General features: G+C 45.8%; 1 protein-coding gene and 1 long non-coding RNA gene across 2 annotated transcripts in view; both read right to left on the bottom strand.

The window, feature by feature from the left end:
- Positions 1 to 19,816, bottom strand: part of LOC149975653 (uncharacterized) — a 217,895-nt gene that overhangs the window by 112,944 nt on the left and 85,135 nt on the right. The gene's annotated exons all lie outside the window — the stretch shown is intronic.
- Positions 10,418 to 19,459, bottom strand: sync (syncoilin, intermediate filament protein). The gene is made up of 6 exons (XM_036953657.2): positions 18,913 to 19,459; positions 15,354 to 17,309; positions 13,202 to 13,410; positions 12,244 to 12,451; positions 11,862 to 11,986; positions 10,418 to 11,756 (listed from the first exon to the last, which is right to left on the bottom strand). The coding sequence occupies exons 1-6, from the start codon at positions 18,913 to 18,915 to the stop codon at positions 11,699 to 11,701; spliced, it is 2,559 nt and encodes an 852-aa protein (XP_036809552.2). The 5' UTR covers positions 18,916 to 19,459; the 3' UTR covers positions 10,418 to 11,698.

Here is a 19,816-nt window from a genome sequence, read left to right as displayed (position 1 = left end):
TTGTATGAAAACCTCATGATGGTGTTGGAATTGTGTGCAGCCACGCAGCCGTGGGTGAACAGGAAGTACAGGAGGGGATTAAGCACACACCCCTGAGGGGCCCCCGTGTTGAGGGTCAGCATGGTGGATGTGTTGTTGCCTACCCTCACCACCTGGGGGCGCTGTGATAGTCATTTACACAGGTTACCTTGGTGTTCTTGGGCACAGGAACTATGCGGTCTTCTTGAAACACGTAGGTATTACAGACTGGGCCAGGGAGAGGCTGAAATTGTCAGTGAAGACACTTGCCAGTTGATCAGCTCTGAGTATGCGTCCTGGTAATCCGTCTGGCCCTGCGGCCTTGTAAATGTTGACCTGTTTAAAAGAGTGTGATCACACAGTTGTCCGGAACAGCTGGTGCTCTCATGTATGGTTCAGTGTTGCTTGCCTCGAAGCGAGCATAGAATGCATTGAAGCTCATCTGATAGGCTCGAGTCACTGGACAACTCCCGGCTACTATTTGAAAAATATTTGTAGATGTACAAATAGCAATTTTCTAGCAAGGAGACAGAGAGAACAGGAGCTCTGGGAGGTGGGAATCAGATGAGGTTTTCAGAGACATGTTCCACAAAAGAAGCCCAGCCGTTAGTTGTCATGGCGTGTAAATTTAAAGAGTGACTGCCTTTGAAAACGGCATCTATATGAGTCCGAAACAGTTATTCTAGTTTCAAAATGGACTAAAAAGTGTAAATCAGGAAAACGTTTGGTCAAAGCCAGTCTAAAATGGAGTTTGGAACATTTGAACGTCACAATGGGTAAATGGTTAGGTTTTGATTTGACAATGTTTATTATCCCACTAACATGGGGTGAACAAGATCCTTTCTGACTAACGCTGAAAAGCAAGATTTTTTCCTAAAAATATCAGCCCAATTTCAACTTCAGTTTCTTGGTCAAGTTAACAAATGTGCTGTTTAAAAGTTAGCTTTTCAGCTAACCAAATCCCAAGATACTTATAGGAGGTAACCCTATCAATTTGCTGTCCTTTTATAGTTAAAATCTGGAAGTGATTCCAACTGTTAGCTTTCATAAATGTTGTTTTCTATGCATTAAGCACAAGTTTCAATTCCAAAACCTGCCTTTGAATAACATCAAAAGCCAACTGTAGGTCCTGAAAAGCCTTCTCAATATTTGATTCATTCTGGCGATTTTGAAGAAGTGAAATAGGCTTCTTACAGTGTCTCATGAGGGACAAACATCATGAACCAAATGCAGAATCAGTCAGGAAACAGGACTGAATTCCTGTTTGTTTTTATTCAACCAGGCAAGTCAGTTAAGAACAAATTCTTATTTACAATGACGGCCTACCCCGGGCCAAACCTGGACGACGCTGGGCCAATTGTCCACCGCCCTATGGGACTCCCAATCACGGCCGGTTGTGATACAGCCTGGAATCAAACCATGGTCTATAACGACGCCTCTATCACTGCGATGCAGTGCCTTAGACCGCTGAGCCACTCCGGAGCCCCAGGACTGAAATCACATTTTTCTAATTAGCGACAGAAAAACACATTACAATCGACATGTTCAGTTAGTCTTTAAATGTCTTTATTTTATTGCTAGGGAGCAATATTTGTTTCTTCTTTGTTATATGTGTTTGGTATGTATTGTTATTCAGAGATTGTAGGTCCAACATTGTCTGATGCTAGCTACCAAAATCAATTAGGTAAAGTTATTTTGCAAGCTATTTTTAAGCTAGCTAGTTTGATTCTGTATGGAGCCATAGCTAGCTAGCATAATCAACGGACAGTTAATCATTCACCTGCTAAGACCTAGCAACTGACATAAATCCCATGATTTATTGATCACCTAGCTATATCTGGAGTTTGTTTAGCTTTGAAAATCGGGCTGCATTCTGTGAATCTATACTGTCCTTTTGATTCATGTAAAACCCTGCCTATCTGAACAAATTTACAATTATCTGTCCCCACTCTCCAGGCTGCAATCCACTCCCAGTTAGACGGGGTCTGTTCAGGCCTCCGTCAGCTCCATGATGCCCTGGGGAACATGAAGAACATCCAGAACGCCCCGGCAGAAGTCTGCAATGACTGGAGGCAAAGCATCAACACCACTGAGAACCCAGAAGATGTAAAATATGCAGGGATGCAACACAGTCAGCTAGGCTCAGCCATGGTGAACCCGAAGAACATATATTTGAGGTATATTCAGCTACACCATTAAATGCCACTTTTGATTGGGAACTATTATTGTTGGCTTGCATTGCATTTAATGTGACGCTGTACATTTACAATGGTTTTGTGTATTCATATTTCTCCTCCACTTCCTGTGCGATGCCTGAGATGGGGGCAGACATGCCGTTACTGATAGACCAGGCCGAACCACCGCCAGCCTGATGAACCCGGAGTGCTTAGAGGAATGACCTCATGTACGTTCAGTAACGAATGGGCAGCGAGAACACGCACAACCTCATTTGAAATACCTTTAACCAGGTGCAGAATGATGATGGTCACAAGAGTTATTATTAGTTATTATTATAGTTATTTTTAGTTATTGGTTATTAAAGACCAACAAGGTTGCAGAAAGACCAGCTTCTACTCTCTCACCCTTCCGCAGTCCAACATCACAAAATGGCTGCACAATGAAAAGGGAATACCTAGTTAGTGTCACAACTGAATCTATTCAACCCCCCCAAAAGAAGTGTCTTCCGCATTTAACCCAACCCCTCTGAATCAGAGAGGGCCTGCCATAAATCGACGTCATCTGCGCACAGGGAACAGTTTGTTGTTGGGAGTTAACTGACTTGCTCATGAGCAGAATGGCAGAGTTGTACGTTTTCGGCTAAGGGATTTGATCCAGCAACCTTCCAGGTAACTGGCCCAACACTCCTACCCATCAGGCTACCTGCTACCCACCAGGCTACCTGCTACCCACCAGGCTACCTGCTACCCACCAGGCTACCTGCTACCCACCAGGCTACCTGCTACCCATCAGGCTACCTGCTACCCACCAGGCTACCTGCTACACACCAGGCTACCTGCTACACACCAGGCTACCTGCTACCCACCAGGCTACCTGCTACCCACCAGGCTACCTGCTACACACCAGGCTACCTGCTACACACCAGGCTACCTGCTTTAAACATACAGTTAGTAGTTATAGTTAGATCAACCAATACATCATCATGACTAGTCTAGTTATAGTTAGAACAACCAATACATCATCATGACTAGTCTAGTTATAGTTAGATTGTGGACTATAGGAAAAGGAGGACAGAGCACGCCCCCGTTCTCATCAACAGGGCTGTAGTGGAGCAGGTTGAGAGCTTCAAGTTCCTTGGTGTCCACATCACCAACAAACATCACCAACAAGCATCACCAACAAACTATCATGGTCCAAGCACACCAAGACAGTCGTGAAGAGGGCACAACAAAACCCATTCCCCCTCAGGAGACTGAAAATATTTGGCATGGGTCCTCAGATCCTCAAAAGGCTCTACAGCTGCACCATCGAGAGCATCCTGACTGGTTGCATCACTGCTTGGTATGGCAACTGCTTGGTCTCTGACCGCAAGGCACTACAGAGGGTAGTGCGTAACGTTCAGCACATCACTGGGGCCAAGCTTCCTGCCATCCAGGACCTCTATACCAGGCGGTGTCAGGGGAAGGCCCTAAAAATGGTCAAAGACTCCAGTCACCCAAGTCATAGACTGTTCTCTCTGCTACCTCACAGCAAGCGGTACCAGAGGGCCAAGTCTAGGACCAAAAAGCTTCTTAACAGCTTCTAGCCCCGAGCAATAATACTCCTGAACAGCTAATCAAATGGCTACCCAGACTATTTGCATTGTGCCCCCCACCCCCCCCACCCCTCCACTTATTTTTCTTAAAACTGCATTGTTAGTTAACGGCTTGTAAGTAAGCATTTCACTGTAAGGTGTTGTATTAGGAACATGTGACTAATTCGATTTGATTTGATTTGATTTGAATTACCACAACGGTTCATGGAGAGAGGAAACACATTTCTGATACATTGCTACCCTCTGCTGGCCATCTAGTGCAACTACACAACACAGCTCGCTGGAGCTTGGTTGGTTGCTTCCAGCGAGCTGTGTTTTCTAATTTCACAAGATAGATAGGTTGTACTCGGTGTGATGTCTGTAATCACTTGATTCTGAGAAAAACAGAAATTGTATTAATTAAAACGTTTTTAATCAGTGGAGAATCGTATGAAAACGTCACCCAAAGATTTTGGAGAATACTTTTACTGGCTTCGTATCATCGCCTTCCTCTTGGCGTGAGCTCTTATTTTATCTTCTGTGATGTCATGGCTACTGTGCGATCAGTCATGGTCTGCCTAATTCTTTTCTACTAAGAAAATGCAATAAAAAAAAAAATATATATATATATAAAAATCCCTACTGCGACAAATTCTCTGACATTGAAACTAAGGAATCCGATCTGTACATTTCCCGGCAAGACTTTCTCAAACCTCAGCATCGCTGATAGGCTTTCACTTCTTCAACCCTCTTTCCTATTGGTCAACCCTTTTGGCCTCAATCACTCTGTCTCCCTTCACATGTTCTTTAATATCATCTGTGATACATAGATAATGGTAAACTAGTGATGACTCTCTCCTCTACCTAGTATAAGAACCAGGGACATGGCTGTTAATGTGTTGACTCTCTCCTCTACCTAGTATAAGAACCAGGGACATGACTGTTAACATGTTGACTCTCTCCTCTACCTAGTATAAGAACCAGAGACATGACTGTTAACATGTTGACTCTCTCCTCTACCTAGTATAAGAACCAGGGACATGGCTGTTAACGTGTTGACTCTCTCCTCTACCTAGTATAAGAACCAGGGACATGGCTGTTAATGTGTTGACTCTCTCCTCTACCTAGTATAAGAACCAGGGACATGACTGTTAACATGTTGACTCTCTCCTCTACCAAGCACACACACACACACACACACACACACACACACACACACACACACACACACACACACACACAAACACACTACCTAGTATAAGAACCAGGGACATGGCTGTTAACAGACCTCCTGTAACTAACCTCACCATTCAATATACCTCCTGTAACTAACCTCTCCATTCAACAGAATTCCTGTAACTAACCTCACCATTCAATAGACCTCCTGTAACTAACCTCATCATTTAATAGACCTCCTGTAACTAACCTCTCCATTCAAAAGACCCCCTGTAACCATTCAATAGGCCTCCTGTAACTAACCTCACATTCAATATACCTCCTGCAACTAACCTCTCCATTCAACAGAATTCCTGTAACTAACCTCTCCATTCAATAGACCCCCTGTAACTAACCTCTCCATTCAACAGAATTCCTGTAACTAACCTCTCCATTCAATAGACCCCCTGTAACTAACCTCACCATTCAATAGACCCCCTGTAACTAACCTCACATCCAATAGACCTCCTGTAACTAACCTCTCCATTCAAAATACCTCCTGTAACTAACCTCTCCATTCAACAGACCCCCTGTAACTAACCTCTCCATTCAACAGACCCCCTGTAACTAACCTCTCCATTCAACAGACCCCCTGTAACTAACCTCACCATGCAATAGACCCCCTGTAACTAACCTCTCCATTCAATAGACCCCCTGTAACTAACCTCTCCATTCAACAGACCCCCTGTAACTAACCTCTCCATTCAACAGACCCCCTGTAACTAACCTCTCCATTCAACAGACCCCCTGTAACTAACCTCTCCATTCAACAGACCCCCTGTAACTAACCTCTCCATTCAACAGACCCCCTGTAACTAACCTCACCATGCAATAGACCCCCTGTAACTAACCTCTCCATTCAACAGACCCCCTGTAACTAACCTCTCCATTCAACAGACCCCCTGTAACTAACCTCTCCATTCAACAGACCCCCTGTAACTAACCTCACCATGCAATAGACCCCCTGTAACGAACCTCTCCATTCAATAGACCTCCTGTAACTAACCTCACCATTCAACAGATCCCCTGTAACCATTCAATAGACCTCCTGTAACTAACCTCACCATTCAATAGACCTCCTGTAACTAACCTCTCCATTCAAAATACCTCCTGTAACTAACCTCTCCATTCAACAGACCCCCTGTAACTAACCTCTCCATTCAACAGACCCCCTGTAACTAACCTCTCCATTCAACAGACCCCCTGTAACTAACCTCACCATGCAATAGACCCCCTGTAACTAACCTCTCCATTCAACAGACCCCCTGTAACTAACCTCTCCATTCAACAGACCCCCTGTAACTAACCTCACCATGCAATAGACCCCCTGTAACTAACCTCTCCATTCAATAGACCCCCTGTAACTAACCTCTCCATTCAACAGACCCCCTGTAACTAACCTCACCATGCAATAGACCCCCTGTAACTAACCTCTCCATTCAATAGACCCCCTGTAACTAACCTCTCCATTCAACAGACCCCCTGTAACTAACCTCTCCATTCAACAGACCCCCTGTAACTAACCTCTCCATTCAACAGACCCCCTGTAACTAACCTCTCCATTCAACAGACCCCCTGTAACTAACCTCTCCATTCAACAGACCCCCTGTAACTAACCTCTCCATTCAACAGACCCCCTGTAACTAACCTCACCATGCAATAGACCCCCTGTAACTAACCTCTCCATTCAACAGACCCCCTGTAACTAACCTCTCCATTCAACAGACCCCCTGTAACTAACCTCTCCATTCAATAGACCCCCTGTAACTAACCTCTCCATTCAACAGACCCCCTGTAACTAACCTCTCCATTCAACAGACCTCCTGTAACTAACCTCTCCATTGAACAGACCCCCTGTAACTAACCTCTCCATTCAACAGACCCCCTGTAACTAACCTCACCATTCAATAGACCCCCTGTAACTAACCTCACCATTCAACAGACCCCCTGTAACTAACCTCTCCATTCAACAGACCTCCTGTAACTAACCTCTCCATTCAATAGACCTCCTGTAACGAACCTCTCCATTCAACAGACCCCCTGTAACTAACCTCTCCATTCAACAGACCCCCTGTAACTAACCTCTCCATTCAACAGACCCCCTGTAACTAACCTCTCCATTCAACAGACCCCCTGTAACTAACCTCTCCATTCAACAGACCCCCTGTAACTAACCTTACCATTCAACAGACCCCCTGTAACTAACCTCTCCATTCAACAGACCCCCTGTAACTAACCTCTCCATTCAACAGACCCCCTGTAACTAACCTCTCCATTCAACAGACCCCCTGTAACTAACCTCTCCATTCAACAGACCCCCTGTAACTAACCTCACCATGCAATAGACCCCCAGTAACTAACCTCTCCATTCAACAGACCCCCTGTAACTAACCTCTCCATTCAACAGACCCCCTGTAACTAACCTCTCCATTCAACAGACCCCCTGTAACTAACCTCACCATGCAATAGACCCCCTGTAACGAACCTCTCCATTCAATAGACCTCCTGTAACTAACCTCACCATTCAACAGATCCCCTGTAACCAGTCAATAGACCTCCTGTAACTAACCTCACCATTCAATAGACCTCATGTAACTAACCTCTCCATTCAAAATACCTCCTGTAACTAACCTCTCCATTCAACAGACCCCCTGTAACTAACCTCTCCATTCAACAGACCCCCTGTAACTAACCTCTCCTTTCAACAGACCTCCTGTAACTAACCTCTCCATTCAACAGACCCCCTGTAACTAACCTCTCCATTCAACAGACCCCCTGTAACTAACCTCTCCATTCAACAGACCTCCTGTAACTAACCTCACATCCAATAGACCTCCTGTAACCATTCAATAGACCTCCTGTAACTAACCTCACCATTCAATAGATCTCCTGTAACTAACCTCACCATTCAATAGACCTCCTGTAACTAACCTCACCATTCAATAGACCTCCTGTAACTAACCTCTCCATTCAACAGACCTCCTGTAACTAACCTCTCCATTCAACAGACCTCCTGTAACTAACCTCTCCATTCAACAGACCCCCTGTAACTAACCTCTCCATTCAACAGACCCCCTGTAACTAACCTCTCCATTCAACAGACCCCCTGTAACTAACCTCTCCATTCAACAGACCCCCTGTAACTAACCTCTCCATTCAATAGACCTCCTGTAACTAACCTCTCCATTCAACAGACCCCCTGTAACTAACCTCTCCATTCAACAGACCTCCTGTAACTAACCTCTCCATTCAATAGACCTCCTGTAACTAACCTCTCCATTCAATAGACCTCCTGTAACTAACCTCACCATTCAATAGACATCATGTAACCATTCAATAGACCCCCTGTACCTAACCTCACCATTCAATAGACCTCCTGTAACCATTCAATAGACCTCCTGTAACTAACCTCTCCATTCAATAGACCTCCTGTAACTAACCTCTCCATTCAACAGACCCCCTGTAACTAACCTCTCCATTCAACAGACCTCCTGTAACTAACCTCTCCATTCAATAGACCTCCTGTAACTAACCTCTCCATTCAATAGACCTCCTGTAACTAACCTCACCATTCAATAGACATCATGTAACCATTCAATAGACCCCCTGTAACTAACCTCACCATTCAATAGACCTCCTGTAACCATTCAACAGACCCCCTGTAACTAACCTCTCCATTACCCCACTCCATACTTACGGACCTTTTCACCCTGAGACTCCAGTGTGTCACCAGTGTTTATGTTCATGTAAACATGTATATTTTATATTTTGGGGAACTGTGTTTGACATCAGCGGTGTGACACTAACGACTTAGGAGGAGGGAACAAACTAGAGATCATATCTCAGTTGCTTGGTTGACAAGATGTTAACCATGGAAGGTGTTCTGTTTTTTAACCATTGTTCACAGTTCTCCATGGTTATGTAAATGCCAGCAGAAACAGTACCAGTCAGACCTCGGCCACCAAGTCAGAGCAGTTCCACTGAGACCGTGGCCCATTGTGAGACACAGGTGCTGGTCTGTGAGTCAGGAACACACAAGGCTGAGCATTTCTGTTTAAAACACCAGGGTGTCTCAGTTTCATTAGTGTATCAGGACCCCCAGTGTTATCAGGACCCCCAATGTTCCATTAGTGTATCAGGACCCCCAGTGTTATCAGGACCCCCAATGTTCCATTAGTGTATCAGGACCCCCAATGTTCCATTAGTGTATCAGGCCCCCAATGTTATCAAGACCGCCAATGTTCCATTAGTGTATCAAGACCGCCAGTGTTCCATTAGTGTATCAAGACCCCCAATGTTCCATTTAGTGTATCAAGACCCCCAATGTTATCAAGACCCTCAATGTTCCACTTAGTGTATCAAGACCGCCAATGTTCCATTAGTGTTTCAGGACCCCGAATGTTAACAGGACCCCCAATGTTCCATTAGTGTACCAAGACCCCCAATGTTCCATTAGTGTATCAAGACCCCCAATGTTCCATTAGTGTATCAAGACCCCCAATGTCCCATTAGTGTATCAAGACCCCCAATGTTCCATTAGTGTATCAGGACCCCCAATGTTATCAAGACCCCCAATGTTCCATTAGTGTACCAAGACCCCCAATGTCCCATTAGTGTACCAAGACCACCAATGTCCCATTAGTGTATCAAGACCCCCAATGTTCCATTAGTGTACCAAGACAGCCAATGTCCCATTAGTGTACCAAGACCGCCAATGTCCCATTAGTGTACCAAGACCGCCAATGTCCCATTAGTGTACCAAGACCCCCAATGTTCCATTAGTGTACCAAGACCCCCAATGTCCCATTAGTGTACCAAGACCGCCAATGTCCCATTAGTGTACCAAGACCGCCAATGTCCCATTAGTGTATCAAGACCCCCAATGTTCCATTAGTGTTTCAGGACCCCCAATGTCCCATTAGTGTTTCAGGACCCCCAATGTCCCATTAGTGTTTCAGGACCCCCAATGTCCCATTAGTGTTTCAGGACCCCCAATGTCCCATTAGTGTTTCAGGACCCCAATGTCCCATTAGTGTATCAGGACCCCCAATGTTCCATTAGTGTATCAGGACCCCCAATGTCCCATTAGTGTATCAGGAAGCCCAATGTCCCATTAGTGTATCAGGACCCCCAATGTCCCATTAGTGTATCAGGACCCCCAATGTCCCATTAGTGTTTCAGGACTCCCAATGTCCCATTAGTGTATCAGGACCCCCAATGTCCCATTAGTGTTTCAGGACTCCCAATGTCCCATTTAGGCCATTAAGGCGAGACCGATCCCAGACCCAGTTAATAGTAATACAGTTGCTATTTCTGAAGTCATCATTTGAATGAGCGTCGTCTGAACATGTTTTAGTCACTCGGTTAATAATCACAGACCGGGAGAGACATACAAATGACTAACGTAATCTTATTAAATACAGAAAGGGACTATTTTTAAACCTACCTCTTTACATGTTTGCTTTTATTAAAAACAACTGTCTGATGCTGGTCATAGCTTTATTAATAAGTGTGTAAGGTGATATCTTCCCTATTTACATGTGTCCCAAATGGTACACCTGTTCCCTATAAGTCCTGGTCGAAAGTAGTGCACGACACAGGGAATAGGGTGCCATTTGGAACATTAGTCCCTATATCCCCTGGGCTCAAAACTCACTCCATTAGCTTCTGTCATTGTTTAAAAAACATTCCACCGTGTTTGCCCTTATATGCACACCTTCCTTCTCGCTGCTTGGGCCTTCCCAAATGGCACCCTGTTCCCTGTATAGTGCACCCTATTCCCTGACACCGGGCCAGGGTCAAAAGTAGTGCACTACGTAGAGGATAGAGTGCGATTTGGGAAGGCAGGCCCTGTGTTCTGACTAATGGCAGTAAACTCCTCACCAACACTCAAGATAGTTTACAGTTTAAAAGAACACAACACCCTTTTTTTAAAAATGTATTCATGACCGCAATGCTCTCTATAAAGAATATAAAAATCACATCTATCTTCAGACTGTTCCAGAACCTTCTGCTCTACAGATGTTTAACAATGTCTAAATATAGAATGATAATGATGTTGTTGAGATTTTGATGTTTAAAAGAGACCGCTTTCCAAACCTGATTGGTAACTCAGGTTTCAGCTGCCAGTGTACGAAACAGCCATCTTTCTTTTTCCCTTGTTTAAAAAAAAAAAAAAAAAACATTTTCAATGTCTCTCTCTTATCGTTCCAGATAATACTCACACATGCATCTGAAAAGTATATTTGTAAAGCAGGTTATAATAGAAGTGACTGTGTACAGACAAAGGGCAGTTCGTCTCGTTACCTAAAACTGACTTACACTGAGTGGACAAAACATTAAGAACACCTGCTCTTTCCATGACATAGACTGACCAGGTGAATCCAGGTGAAAGATATGATCCCTTATTGATGTCACTTGTTAATGTAGATGAAAGGGGAGGAGACATGTAGATGAAGGGGAGGAGACATGTAGATGAAGGGGAGGAGACGGGGTTAAAGAAGGAGTTTTAAGCCTTGAGACAGTTGAGACATGGATTGTATATGTGTGTCACTCAGAGGGTGAATGGACAACATGTGTAACTGCCTTTGAACAGAGTGTGGTAGTAGGTGCCAGGCGCACCGGTTTGTGTCAAGAACTGCAAAGCAATAATAGGAAGGTGTTCTTAATGATATGTACAGTCATATTATATTTGACTTCTATTAGTCCCAGCGGTCATGTTTCCTCCCTCACACTGGTGAGATCATTCTTGTTATGGTCCTCGACGATGCCTCTGTAAGGAGAACAAAAAAAAATCCACAGATTACAGACAACATGACAACATGTGGTAAATTCCGGAAAGGTTGAATTAGGAGCTTGAAACGGTGAATTGTCTCACCTGTACAGGTAGACTTCTTTCGTAAGACTGTCTCTCAGTTCCTCCATTTCCTTGGTTTTCCTCTTCTGAATTTGTAGCTCCATCTTCTGCTCTCTGCTGGTCTCCTCCAGCCTGTCCACTGTCTCCTGTGGGGAGGTTTCATAAACCTGACATTAGTGTCTTTATAATGTATTGAAAGACTGGTGTTCTAATCTCTGTCTTTGTGTGTGTTGGAGGTGCCTTGATTTGTTATGAGCGTGTCTTGGACAGCCTTGTAATTCCAACCTTATCTATCTGGACCTCTCCCTCATTCCATCCCTCCCTTCATCTCTCGATACCCTATACTGCTCCACGTCCTCTCTCCTGTGTGTCTCATTCCATCCCTCCCTTCATCCCTCCATACCCTATACTGCTCCACGTCCTCTCTCCTGTGTGTCTCCGTCAGTTTGAGTCTCTCCTCCAGGCAGGCTCTCTGCAGCCCCAGCCTCTGTCCCTCCTCCCTCAGGGGCCCCCGGCGGGCCCTCAGCTCCTGGGCCTGCTGCCTGGCCTTCACCAGGGCCTCTGACGTCACCTCCCTCCGCTTCAACAGGGCCAGCAGCATTGGCTCATACCTGGGGGAGGAGGAGAGAGGATAATGAATTTCAGTGCACCTGACAAAACATCTGCAAATCTATGTACGGGATCAAATCAAATTGTATTTGTCACATGCGCCGAATACAACAGGTGTAGTAGACTTTACAGTGAAATGCTGAATACAACAGGTGTAGTAGACCTTACAGTGAAATGGTGAATACAACAGGTGTAGTAGACCTTACAGTGAAATGCTGAATACAACAGGTGTAGTAGACCTTACAGTGAAATGCTGAGTACAACAGGTGTAGTAGACCTCACAGTGAAATGCTGAATACAACAGGTGTAGTAGACCTCACAGTGAAATGCTGAATACAACAGGTGTAGTAGACCTCACAGTGAAATGCTGAATACAACAGGTGTAGTAGACCTTACAGTGAAATGCTGAATACAACAGGTGTAGTAGACCTTACAGTGAAATGCTGAATACAACAGGTGTAGTAGACCTTACAGTGAAATGCTTAGTTACAAGCCCTTAACCAACCATGCAGTTTTAAGAAAATACCACCCCCCCCCAAAAAAAGAGATAAGAATAACAAATAATTAAAGAGCAGCAGTAAAATAACAATACTGCCGCTATTGGAATTTGGTATCATGATATATAATTCATGATCATAGTACCAATCATGATAAGTGCGCACCTCATAATTGCTGTGTCAATCCTAGTGCCATGCTTCACTAGAGACCACCTTTGAGTTATGATAACGCCTGGCAATGTTGAGAGAGAATACCTTTCCTCCAGGGCCTTGAGCCCCCCCTGCAGGTACTGCTGTAACTCCCCACAGGAGTTCCTCTTGCTCTGGGTCATCTCCTCTATGGGGTTGGGTGTCTGGCTGTGGGTCTGGAGCTGGGACTGCAGAGTGGAGAGCTGGGACTGGTGGGTGGAGCGAAGCTGAGACACCTCCTCCGTCAGCTTGATGATCAGTGCGTCAAGTTCCAGCTGGGGAAGAGACGGAGAGCGAGACGGAGAGCGAGAGAGAGAGCGAGACGGAGAGCGAGAGAGCAAGAGAGAGAGAGAGAGAGCGAGAGAGAGAGAGAGAGAGAGAGAGAGAGAGAGAGAGAGAGAGAGAGAGAGAGAGTGAGAGAGAGCGAGAGAGCGAGAGAGAGAGAGAGAGAGAGAGAGAGAGAATAACCTGCATTGCCTTTTGAGCTCTGATGAACGTAGCAGAGGGTTCTGGAACACTCAGTGTTCTAGAACATTTAACATTTTAAATACTCTAGAACACTCATACAATATTCTGGGGGTTCAGGATATACAAAACACTCAAGAAGGTTCTAGAATGCACATAAGGTTTTGGAATACTGACGGTTTAGGAACATTCAGAAGGTTGTCTAGCACAGAAGGCACACCCAGAAGATTCATGGATACTCAGAAGGTGCTGGAACACCCAGAAGATTCATGGATACTCAGAGGGTGCTGGAACACCCAGAAGATTCATGGATACTCAGAAGGTGCTGGAACACCCAGAAGATTCATGGATACTCAGAAGGTGCTGGAACACCCAGAAGATTCATGGATTCTCAGAAGGTGCTGGAACACCCAGAAGATTCATGGATACTCAGAAGGTGCTGGAACACCCAGAAGATTCATGGATACCCAGAAGGTGCTGGAACACCCAGAAGATTCATGGATACTCAGAAGGTGCTGGAACACCCAGAAGATTCATGGATACTCAGAGGGAGCTGGAACACCCAGAAGATTCATGGATACTCAGAAGGTGCTGGAACACCCAGAAGATTCATGGATACTCAGAAGGTGCTGGAACACCCAGAAGAATCATGGATACTCAGAGGGTGCTGGAACACCCAGAAGATTCATGGATACTCAGAAGGTATATGGACACCCGATCGCTGCAGCTATACACAGCCCATCTGTAAATAGCCCATCCAACCAACTACCTGCCTCATCCCAATATTTGTTTTTCTGCTCTTTTGCACACCAGCATTTCTACTTGCACATCCTCATCTACACGTCTATCACTCCAGTATTAATTTGCTAAATTGTAATTACTTCACCACTATTAGCCCATTTATTGCCTTACCTCCTTACTTCATTTGCACACACTGTATACAGATTTTTCTATTGTGTTATTGACTGTATGTTTGTTAATCCCATGTGTAACTCTGTGCTGTTTTTGTCGTACTGCTTTGCTTTATCTTGGCCAGGTCGCAGTTGTAAATGAGAACTTGTTCTCAACTGGCCTTCCTGGTTAAATAAAAATAATAATAATTAAAAAAGGTGCTGGAACACCCAGAAGTGTAGTGGATACTCATGTATATCCTGAACACCCAGAAGTGTAGTGGATACTCATGTATATCCTGAACACCCAGAAGTGTAATGGATACTCATGTATATCCTGAACACCCAGAAGTGTAGTGGATACTCATGTATATCCTGAACACCCAGAAGTGTAATGGATACTCATGTATATCCTGAACACCCAGAAGTGTAGTGGATACTCATGTATATCCTGAACACCCAGAAGTGTAGTGGATACTCATGTATATCCTGAACACCCAGAAGTGTATTGGATACTCATGTATATCCTGAACACCCAGAAGTGTAATGGATACTCATGTATATCCTGAACACCCAGAAGTGTAATGGATACTCATGTATATCCTGAACACCCAGAAGTGTAATGGATACTCATGTATATCCTGAACACCCAGAAGTGTAATGGATACTCATGTATATCCTGAACACCCAGAAGTGTAATGGATACTCATGTATATCCTGAACACCCAGAAGTGTATTGGATACTCATGTATATCCTGAACACCCAGAAGTGTAGTGGATACTCATGTTTATCCTGAACACCCAGAAGTGTAGTGGATACTCAGAAAGTTCTGGAATGGTCAGAAGAACACTCCAGCCCCTACCTGTTCTTTGTTTAGCAGGGCAACCTCACGCTGCTGGGTTGCCAGGGTGACCTGGTTGTGAGCACACTCCCTGGCGACAGAGAACAGCCTCCTCTTCAGCCTCCTAATCTCCTCCTGAAGACCCTGCCTCTCCAGACGCACACTGGACAGCCTCCTCTGCTCCTCACTCCTCTCAGCCCTCAAAGACTGCCACTCCCTCATCCGCGCCTCCCTCCTCCCGTCTGCCTCAATATTCAGCACCTGGCTTAACTGTGCCGCCTGCCCTCCTTCACTCCCTTCCTCTGTCCCCGTCTTCTCCTCTCTCAGTGCCTGCAGCTCTCCCATCAGTTCATTCCGTCTCTTCTCCAGTTTCTCCACCTCCTCGATGCACCCCTCTAGCGCAGTACCCAGCACCTCCAACTCCTGCACGGATCCCCTCATCTCCACCCCTCCCAGCCCTGTCTCTAGTTGTTGACCCCAGATAATGTGAGCCTCTGTGTCCCCCACAGAAACACCGTAGACATGTCCTTCTGTGTCCTCGTCACATACCACCGTGGACATGGACTCTCTTGTGTGTGTATCTCCACAGTCTCCTAACTCATCCGAGTGTCTTTCTGTGGAGATAGCTTGGTAGCTTGGGGGCTCAAATTGGCCAAAGGTACTTCCCAAATATGGCTTCATATCCACACATCCCACAGACTCCTTGTGTCCTTGTGTTGCTACTCCTCTCTCCATGTGTCTGTCTTGTGGTACCTTTTTCATGTTGGGGTTGGGTTGGCCGTATCCTTTGGGTAAACTAGGGTAAGTCCACTCTAAAGGGTCAAAGGTAATCCCTGCCTCCTCCATACAGTTCTCTAACATGGCCAGCATCGCCATTAGCTCGGTCTGATACTCAGCCATAGTGCCACTCAGCTGAGTGCCTGCGGCGGTAAGAGGAGGCAACTGAGGCTGGACAGCGGCTCCTGTGGCTCCACTCTGATCCAAAATGGATTCCACCTCCTTCAGGTGGCTTTGGCACTGGTTCCTAGACTCCTCCACGTGTGTGTCTGTGTAGGTCAGGATGGATCCACCTGTGTGACACTCATTACCACCACAGCTCCCCATCATAGCAACCATCTTCTGTATGTCTGACTGATTCTGGTTCTGAGCTGCTCCAGACAGGTGTGTGTCTGTGTACATGGTGGACAGGCAGGAGTCGATGGAGACACCTGTCATGTCTTCACAACTCTTCAATAGGTCATCCATCTCCCTCAGGTGTGGTTGAATCTGTCCTAACCCACTAAGGTGGGGCTGGTTCTGTCCTACCCCACTAAGGTGTGGCTGAATCTGTCCTAACCCACTAAGGTGGGGCTGGTTCTGTCCTACCCCACTAAGGTGTGGCTGAATCTGTCCTAACCCACTAAGGTGTGGCTGGTTCTGTCCTACCCCACTAAGGTGTGGCTGGATCTGTCCTAACCAACTAAGGTGTGGCTGGTTCTGTCCTAACCCACTAAGGTGTGGCTGGATCTGTCCTAACCCACTAAGGTGTGGCTGGTTCTGTCCTAACCCACTAAGGTGTGGCTGGTTCTGTCCTAACCCACTAAGGTGTGGCTGGTTCTGTCCTACCCCACTAAGGTGTGGCTGGTTCTGTCCTAACCCACTAAGGTGTGTGTTAATTTGGGCCGTCGTCGACAGGTGAGACCCAAACGAGTCTGTCGTTTCTCCGACACGACTTCTAAACATGGTGTCCATGTCCTTGAACTGGGCTCGTGTCTCATCCAGGTGTGTCTCTCTGCAGGTATCCGATAGGGAGGACTGACTGTGAGCTGAGCCCGTCAGGACTGTGTCTGTTCTGGTATCTCCCAGTAGAGGCTGGAATGAAGCGCCCGTCTCCTCTTCAGCACCATCGTCCCCATACTTATCTTCCTCGTCGATGAACAGCGGATCGAAGCAGATTTCCGGGTCCATCGGCAGCTCAGTCTCTTGGTCTTCCATGCCCTGTGATGAAGAGGAGGAAGATGAAGAGCGAACAGAAGTTGTGAGTAATATTGTAAACCTAATAATGTGATATTGTAGAAAAAGCCAGCTGCGACCATATAGGAAACTGTTTGTTTTGGCGGACAGGCATGCCAACCACAGAGTCTATAGGTTGAAACACATTCAACAGACTGGGGTGGTGTTGTCTTCGATCAGGATGTTTTAGTCAACTGGAAACAGAGGAAGGGGCCAGGCGGGGTAGGGGTTACGGTGAGGTGGGGTGCATTACAGCAGTAAGCCTAAAGAACGTCAGTCACCACGGGACAGCTGCCCTAGCCTAGCACCAACGGACAGCTGGGATCACACACACACACACACACACACACACACACACACACACACACACACACACACACACACGCACGCACGCACACACGCACGCACGCACGCATTCACACTGTGCGTTTACTCTTATTCTTATGGGGACACACATTGACCTGTATCCTAATACACAGGCATTCACAGAAACACTGTGACACCCTCTAGCCTGGCTCGTAGCCTCTGGCTCTAACGCTTTAGCAACTGTTATGACATAGAGTACATTACAGAGTACATCGTCCTAACATGTCATGCACCAGTCGATGGACAAACTATTCACACTGCGTCAGGAAGACTAAGCTCGGTGTTTAGCTGTAATGACTCGGCCTGTTAAGTTAGCCGGAGCTAGCATTAGCTTATTCTGTAAGACTCACTTATTACTTATTGTTGGACTCGTTGTTGACGTTTTAGTGTTTTTTTGTGAACCCACCAATTAAACAAAACCAACTGTTCTTGTCAGGACCTGAGGACCTGAGTCAGGACCTGAGGCAACCCCCCCCAAAAAAAAAACAATTTTATGAGCTGCTAACTCAAAAGAAAACCACTGCTGTATACAAGTACTTCCTGTGTCATATACTGTGTCAGTTTTTGTAACCTGTGAATGGACTCTGGAAAACTACCTAGCTGTACCCCTCTGTACCCCTCTTATGTACAATTTATGTACATTTAACCACTGTTTTCAGCGCCAGTCTCTCTGCAGTGTCGCCGGTGTCCTAGGATTGACAGTTACCGGCATGGCAGGGGGACCAGCTGTCTCTCTCTTCCTGCCTGGTCAGGGTACGCTTGGAGAAGACACATTCCTACAGAGCCTCCGTCATGAGTCTCCTGCTAATGTACATGTACAAACTGCCCTACAGTTGACTGCCCACAAACTGCCTTACAGTTGACTGCCCACAAACTGCCTTACAGTTGACTGCCCACAAACTGCCTTACAGTTGACTGTCCACAAACTGCCCTACAGTTGACTGCCCACAAACTGCTTTACAGTTGACTGCCCACAAACTGCCTTACAGTTGACTGCCCACAAACTGCCCTACAGCAGATTATTCAGATTCAGAGAGGTACAAACCTGCACTGACCAAACAACTACTTTATCAGGACATAAATAACTGTGTCTCTGCTTTACAGATAAACACTCTGAAAACCGATCCAGAAACACACGTTAAGTAGCTGTTGGACCACGATCTAAAAAAAAACGCACAGACTTGTTGAAGTTGATGTTATTAGATATGTTTGATAAACTTACCATTCAGCAGATACTTTCTCTCCAGTCCTTTTCTACTCTCCTCCGTCCTTAGACAGTACATCCACAAGATGAAACTGAGACAGTGGGTCTGGAGAAGAGAGAGTGAGGGGAGGATAAGAGAGAAAGGAAGGAGAGATGAAAGAGAGAGAGCGAGAGAGAGAGAGAGAGAGAGAGAAAGAGAGAGAGAGAGAGAGAGAGAGAAAGAGACAGGGAGAAAGAAAGAGATAGAGAGAGAGAGAGGATTGACTCTGCCTCCTCTCCACCAGTCAGCGGGCTGCTATGCGTTGCCCTGGCGACTATGATTCGGTTTACATGTATTAATAAACACTTGTCTGTAGGGAGAAAGAGGAGACAGAGTGGTCTGGCTCTGTCATAGATATAAGTTGGTTCCCAAATGGCCCCCGACTTCCCTAAGTAGTGCATTTACATTTGACCAGGGTCCAGAGGACACACAGACTACAGCTTAACAATAGATCATTTTTTCCCCTTCATTTAATTGGCACCATGTTGGAACCAATGATCCATGACAGTTACATTCCATGAGAATGCAAATTAGAATGCTTTGACAGTTGTTTGACAAAGTTCTTATGGGGAGGGGCCATAGTGGCAATATCCAATTGGAGAAGAGAGAAGGCGGGGGATGACTTAATAGGAGGAAGTGTGTGGGTGTGTATATGTGTGTGTGTGTGTGTGTGGTGAGCGGGCCGTGGATTCCTCCAATGCCTGTTCATTATCGAGCCATCTTTATATAGCCCTGTGCTCTTCGCCTGCCTCACACAAGATATCAGAGAACGGGGTTGGTTTTCCCCCCAAATCCCTGGGGATATACATGATAGAACACAGGTGTTCCTTCCTGCAGTCTGTCTGTCTTGAGAAAGAGAATCATTCACGTGTTCTTTGTTGT

This window comes from Oncorhynchus mykiss, chromosome 18 (assembly GCF_057628025.1).
Source record: "Oncorhynchus mykiss isolate SJ-2025 chromosome 18, ASM5762802v1, whole genome shotgun sequence".
Classification (NCBI taxonomy): Eukaryota; Metazoa; Chordata; class Actinopteri; order Salmoniformes; family Salmonidae; genus Oncorhynchus; species Oncorhynchus mykiss.
The sequence above is the reverse complement of the archived record's forward strand: the minus strand, read 5'-3'. Positions and strand labels throughout refer to the sequence as shown.

Coding starts and splice junctions, on each gene's coding strand:
- sync (XM_036953657.2), bottom strand. Junction 11,987..12,243: donor AGGACGTGGAGCAGTATAGG/GTATGGAGGGAT, acceptor ACCTCCCCACAG/GAGACAGTGGACAGGCTGGA. Junction 11,757..11,861: donor AAAGAAGTCTACCTGTACAG/GTGAGACAATTC, acceptor TTCTCCTTACAG/AGGCATCGTCGAGGACCATA.